General features: G+C 36.6%; 2 protein-coding genes across 3 annotated transcripts in view; one reads left to right on the top strand and one right to left on the bottom strand.

Moving 5' to 3' along the window:
* LRRC9_1 (Leucine-rich repeat-containing protein 9) overlaps positions 1-6,124 on the bottom strand; it is a 32,553-nt gene extending 26,429 nt beyond the window's left edge. The window contains exons 1-4 of one of the 2 annotated variants that reach the window (XM_051209512.1): positions 5,754-6,124; positions 5,291-5,716; positions 5,188-5,254; positions 4,987-5,145 (exon numbers count right to left, since the gene is read on the bottom strand). In XM_051209512.1, coding sequence (XP_051074968.1) covers positions 4,987-5,145; positions 5,188-5,254; positions 5,291-5,343 — 279 coding nt within the window. In that variant the 5' untranslated portion in view covers positions 5,344-5,716; positions 5,754-6,124. Of the gene's footprint in view, positions 1-4,986; positions 5,146-5,187 lie in introns of both variants that reach the window. The other variant, XM_051209513.1, reaches the window with a different exon arrangement.
* MS3_00001976 (uncharacterized protein) lies at positions 695-2,357 on the top strand. Its single transcript, XM_051209514.1, has one exon. It carries the CDS (start codon positions 767-769, stop codon positions 1,418-1,420), a length of 654 nt encoding a protein of 217 aa, XP_051074970.1. The 5' UTR covers positions 695-766; the 3' UTR covers positions 1,421-2,357.
* Positions 6,125-6,519: the final 395 nt, after the last annotated feature.

The following is a 6,519-nucleotide window of genomic DNA, read 5'->3' on the forward strand; positions in this document are numbered from 1 at the left end:
GTCCTATGCCCCGTCAAATATCACGTGACCGAATCGCCGACTAGACCACCGGATTATATGATCTTGTCGTTGTGCTAAGCCAGTGATGAACTAACCAGTACGAGCAGCCTTGGGTCAACTCTGAGTCCTTAATAGTCCCCTAAAATGGTAGCTTCTAACCTAATTCAGCCCGTTCAATCCAGAACACAAATATCAGCTTCCACAAAATGGATTATTTATTTCAAACATACTTGGTTTATATACCAGCCAAACAGACCACATCACACTGTAGCGGTAAACAAATCCCCAAAATAAATAGCCCTGTAAGTTTTCGACATTGGATGCTGACCATATGTTTTAGTGGACTCATCTAGCTGAAGGCGCTCGGTCAGGCATCCGCACCAGATCACGTGTGGTAACGCCGTGCTCAACATCAACCGCAATCGCTAGCCAGATTAAATCAGAGAATTCCGATATTTTGGTTATCGCCAAATACACTCTTCTGATCTCCTCGACTCTGTCTTTTGATTTCTCTCGGTGGGTACAAATCATATTAGGTGTTACTGGTGGAAGCGTTGTCAAACACTGAATACCTGTGTCATCACTCATTGGTGAGCCCGACGTGATCTGATACACCTAATTACAACTGTGAGTCTGTTCCTTTTTGGGATTTTTATATACAATTGACTTATTTTTTTATTTTTTAAACATTGTGATTTTTTTTCGTGTTTTTTCTTGGATAAATATATATTTTCCCCTCGTTCATTATCGTACTTCATATTTCATCATGACTGAACAGACAACCAAAGTACTCAAGCTTAAGACTTTTTCCCCGCCTTCGTTTCAACTCATGCCTTTCTGGCCCAACAACATCGAAGCCTGGTTCTGCTACGCGGAAGCCGACTTCTCCGAGCACGGCGTGATCGACACACGTGCACAATTCCTCGCAGTAGTCAAGGCACTACCGCGCGAATTCAACAGGTACATAACACCTAGTATGTTTACTAGTGATGTTTCTGAACCTTACGAAACCTTAAAACGTTCGATTCTTAAACGAGGAGACCTAACCGATCGACAAAGGTTAGACCAACTCCTTAATAACATAGACCTGCAGCACGGTTGGCATCGACGACCTTTCGAATCAGAATACGAAGGACCTTTCAAAGTTCTTCAACGCGAACCGAAGTACTATATAATCGATAAGAACGGAATCAACGATAGCATCAGCATCGATCGCCTCAAAGCAGCGTATTTAGAAGGAAATCCTATCTACGTCGATTTTCCTTCGGTACAATCGCACGACACGGCTCCACTCATAATTCCTCAATCGACAACCAACACACGCGATGTTACTCCGAATGTATCTAAAAATAAACTTAAAACGACGCGTTCTGGAAGAAGAGTTAGATTTCCAGAACATTTAAACGACTATTGCACGTAAGGCACTACTAGACATTTAATATTATCTCGATCTTTCTTTTTACGATATATAATATATTTTTTTTAAAAAACAATTTTAATATGCTTATGTATTTTTATTTTTATTCCAAAAAGAACATTATAAATTTTGTTTAACGATATTACGTGTAAATTAGTTTATATTCCAATTTTTTTCGCCGACATTGTGTTTTTACGCACATACGAGTGTATTTCGACATGCACTTACATTTTCTTTTTTCTTTTCCAGGACGGCTGGAAAAGGACGATGACGTTTATGAGGGGCTGAAATTTTCATTGTACATTTTCTTTTTTTACTATGTTGTACCTCGGTCCCATATAGTAAAGAAAGACGACCAGACGCTGCTAATCCTAGCAAGCTATCAGAAGGGTGTTTACCAACGACAAACTCGCTGGGTTTAAACTTCTGGCTGGCCACGTCTTAGGGTCATCACTAATCCACTAGGGGGGGAGTGATCTGTAGCGGTAAATAAATCCCCAAAATAAATAGCCCTGTAAGTTTTCGACATTGGATGCTGACCATATGTTTTAGTGGACTCATCTAGCTGAAGGCGCTCGGTCAGGCATCCGCACCAGATCACGTGTGGTAACGCCGTGCTCAACATCAACCGCAATCGCTAGCCAGATTAAATCAGAGAATTCCGATATTTTGGTTATCGCCAAATACACTCTTCTGATCTCCTCGACTCTGTCTTTTGATTTCTCTCGGTGGGTACAAATCATATTAGGTGTTACTGGTGGAAGCGTTGTCAAACACTGAACACCTGTGTCATCCTTCAACACCATAGGATAGAAGATACTTCAACTAATAGATTGGGTATAACTTAGGAATAATAAATCGTACAATAGTAACCAATAGGCCAAAGAAAGCTTATAATGAAAGGAATATAGATATATGCAATCTAGTTACTGAGTAGTTATACAATAAGAATATATATATACATATATATATATATATATATATATATATATATATATATATATATATATATATATATATATGATAAATGTTCAATAATAGTTCCTTGAAGTTAGATATAATTTAATCTTCATTAAAATATAACAGTATTTTACTCGAATAAATTCAGAATTGAATTATACGGGCCTAATATACACTGTAATAAAATATTTCAAAACTGTCCAGAGTATCAATTTCTCAGAATGTCTCAAAAATTTATAATTTAGTGAAAGAATGGGATGAAATTAACAGAGAGACCTAAAGCCAGACAAAGGTATATTAGAAAAGTACAAAAATAAACACAGCTCGACAAAAGTCAACCAAATGAATTGAACCAACAGGTTTAGGTCTTAAGTTGTTGGTATGAGTGTGCAATGATCTGAAATTTATATTTTTATATCATTTATCACATACGTGTTTGCTTCAATTTAAGAAGCAATTACGAATCCGGGGGGGTGACTAGTTTTTTATTGATTTAGGTGGTAGATATATACAGAACCTAATTAAATAATACGCTTTTTGGTTCAAAACTCTCAATAACTTACACATAATTTGATTCTTTTGCTTAAAATCTATATACTTTGGTAGTTGAGTACTTTTATCATTATTGACATTCAAGAAACACAGTGGACTTCATTAATTTATGTAAATTAGCTATACTGTGGACTAAACCGCATATATTACATATAAGTTCTTGAACATTAACAAACTGGATTTTAAATTATGCAAACTTTCATTCATAAATTTCAGTTTCCGGTACTTACAATTCTGATTAACTAAATAGTTGTCTTGGTGAGCATTTAATATCCCTTTTTTTGCTAATATGTTGTATTCACAAAAAGTATTATTCACTGAACATCCATGGTTTTGTTTATTTTGTATTTAAAGTGCGTTTACTAAAATTTGTTACAATCCAAGTGAATTTAAGGAAATAACTGCAGTCAGTAAATTATCTGAACATGCTGCTCACTTCATGGGATGCAAGTTGTTCCTACCTTGATAGAATACTATTGTCACTGGAAACCAGAAATATAAGCATAAAAACTTTCAACTCATTTATAATCCCCTCATTATAAATCAAGAGATATATCCACTTGTTTTTAAATCAAGTAACTTTGAAGACAAACATCAGGTAAAGGTATTGTGAAAAAATACTTTTCATAATACTCCGTACTTCGAGGATGTTCAGATACCGATGGTTACAGTACACTTATTCTTTGAAGAGAACTATGTTGGACGAATCTGGTAATTATTTTGAACTTAACAATTCTAGTTCTTAACCTTACAATTGCTTATATTATTTAGTACACTACGGCAGTATTCAAATAATCCAAACACTTTGCCATTGAAATGACTTATTGTTTTTTCGAGTGTAATTTTGTTTAGGTTGAGTGGCTGATGCCCATCAACGCAGCATAAAGTGTCCACATGCACTTTGAGGATACAAAGGTTAATAGGTACAGCATAGGGGAAGTGCCACTACCAGTGATCTAGTCTCATAAGGATCTTGGGGTGACTGTCAGTCATGATATTAAGACCACGACCCATTGCCGGAGGGTTGCAAACCCTCTGGGCTTTGAAACGGACATTCACTAAGTTAGATACTACCATGTTCACTACCGCATACATAACTTTGGTGAGAACTAAGCGTAAGAACTGCGTTCAGGCTGCAAACTCCTGTTTAAAAGGTGACTCGGATATCCTTAAAAAAGTACAGAGGGCAGCTACCCGTGCAATTCCAGAACTCCGGGGTTTGCCATACAAAGAGTGGCTTGAAAAGCTGAACCTCTTTACTGTCCTGTCGCATACTAAGGGGAGATCAAATTTTGATGTACAGAATACTGAGAAATGATTTTGGACCTAGCATATCCTCTTTTTCTTCCCACTAGATCGGGACATCTCAGAAGACATAGCAGGAGAGTAGAAAAGCCAAGAACGAACAAAATACCAGTGGCATACAGATTTTCACACCGTATCATCAATACTGGAAACCTGTTACCCGAAGCGGTGGTGTCCGCACCTTCAATCGACTCATTCAAGATGAGACTGGACACTCGCAGAAGCATACTAGAAAAGGAATAACATAGGTCGTAGGCCTTCTGTCCTTACTACATAAATCTTATTCTGAAATCGGACTACTTCATACATTTGTAAACTTAGTTTTGAGCTTTAACATACTTATTGTCGACTTTAAACTAAATTTTAGTTATTTATACGTTAAAACTACCTAGCAACTAGCAAACTTTTGGTTGAAATCACTTCTGTGACCAAAATATCCAGTACAGTATATCGTATTTTGGATGAAGGGGTCACTGAGTAGAGCTATAAGACATAAGTTGCCGCATAAATATGGGAAACTAGTCCATGAAACTGTGGGTTCCAATTGTCTCTAGAGGTTAAGACACTTGCTAAGTTTGGTTGGTGATCCACTACATACGTTGGTGTGGAATACTACCGACTGATATTTTGGGTTCCTCTGAATCTTGAACTTCTTACAATTTTATTACATCATTCAGTAATATTGAACTATGTTCCTGGATTAGTTTTCCAGTGTTATAGTCATACGAAGGTTGAAAAAGCAACTTACTTACCAACTTTATTAAGTTAAGAGCCATATTAAAGCAATGACAACTTTCTTCTGCAAGTACTCTTTGATCACTCTCAGTTCTTTGAAGCTGAAGTTTATATAAGTTATGAACATTGAACACTTCTTCTTCATTTGCCTTTGTAGATGAAATAGCTTGCATTATCTATGAAGGTTACACAAATACAACAGATAAACATAACTTTACCTCTGAATTCAGATTTTTGATAGATGATTGAAGTTTGTCATTGCTTAAACTCGCGTCAGTGAGACACCTTTGGAAGAAATATTGTTTTAATCACAAACAGTACTTCAAACAGTCCTCCAATTTCTTTTTGTTACGCAGACCCTCTACGTTTATCATGCAAAGATCTTTTCTCCCAGATATCACAGCTGAATATAGACTAAAGCTACTAAGAAATTATATACCGCTTACTTCTCACAAGCATCAATTAAGTTATTGAAAATATTTTCGTACTTATCTGACAGGCTAAGAAGCAATGCCCTGCGATGACTTTCTTCAGGGCGTATCTACTTAAATGGAGATTTATCTTGATAAACAGACCTGAGGTATTGCCTCTCGGAAAATGTTTTGAATACTCTTTAATGCCGTGTGACTAGCTTCTTTAAACTTCTGAAGTTGTTCTGCACTTTCAACAGGTGAAAGTTCTCCTATATGCGAATTCTGAACGATATCGGCGAGTTTTTTAGACAAATATACAACATAACTCCTATCGCTGACAGCATTGAGTTACAAAGCTGTGGCAAACATACTTTGTGTGAGACTTTTGCTTAGAAGCAATAATGCTCCTGAGAAAATATCATATGAGTGTAGAGCTTGCCTGAATGAAGTCTCGGATTTCAATGTGATTTCATAAGTTCCCTCAGTTTTAGTCCATGTCACTTTTTTAGACCGTGGAATTTTTTCAGCTGAAATGCTGTTCCCAAACTTCACCCTTGTTTTGGGATCTATGAGGTGCCCTAAAAACTCAATCGAACTATACTTAATTATTCCCAAAGCTGACTTTCGTTTTCTTGAGGAAACTCTTTCAATATGTCATCTGGAACAAAATCCATATTTAAACATGCGTTTAATCAGTTACTACGTCTGCAAGGTCACAGTAACATCTTTAGCCTTCAGTAATAAGGATAAGAGATCTATCGACTTATATTATTCCTTGCAGTTTGTAATATTGTGGAGGTTCAATCTCGTTTTGAATATATCAACGGAAGGTGTTGATATTACGTGTTGTGATAGGGAATCTAGTAATTCACTACTCGGTGCGAGAAACGAAACTCCAGACGTAAATGATTTGATCTCGGCTTTTGAACTTTATTCGAATATCCTCTCAAATGATCAGTCCCAGACGGAAGTAAAAGATAAGACATGGTAATATCAAGGTAATCGTCCAGTATACGATAAGCCAATATTAGATCATCCCGTATCCTACGGCATGATAACGGAAATAAGTTAACTTGTACCAGTCTGTCTTCATAAGATAGGCCAGATAGACCTTTGACCATCCTAGTACCTCGTTGT

Source organism: Schistosoma haematobium, chromosome 1 (assembly GCF_000699445.3).
Source record: "Schistosoma haematobium chromosome 1, whole genome shotgun sequence".
NCBI lineage: Eukaryota > Metazoa > Platyhelminthes > Trematoda > Strigeidida > Schistosomatidae > Schistosoma > Schistosoma haematobium.

Excerpts from the sequence above, each read along its gene's own strand:
- MS3_00001976 (XM_051209514.1), top strand. The coding sequence starts at position 767 with ATGACTGAACAGACAACCAAAGTACTCAAGCTTAAGACTTTTTCCCCG.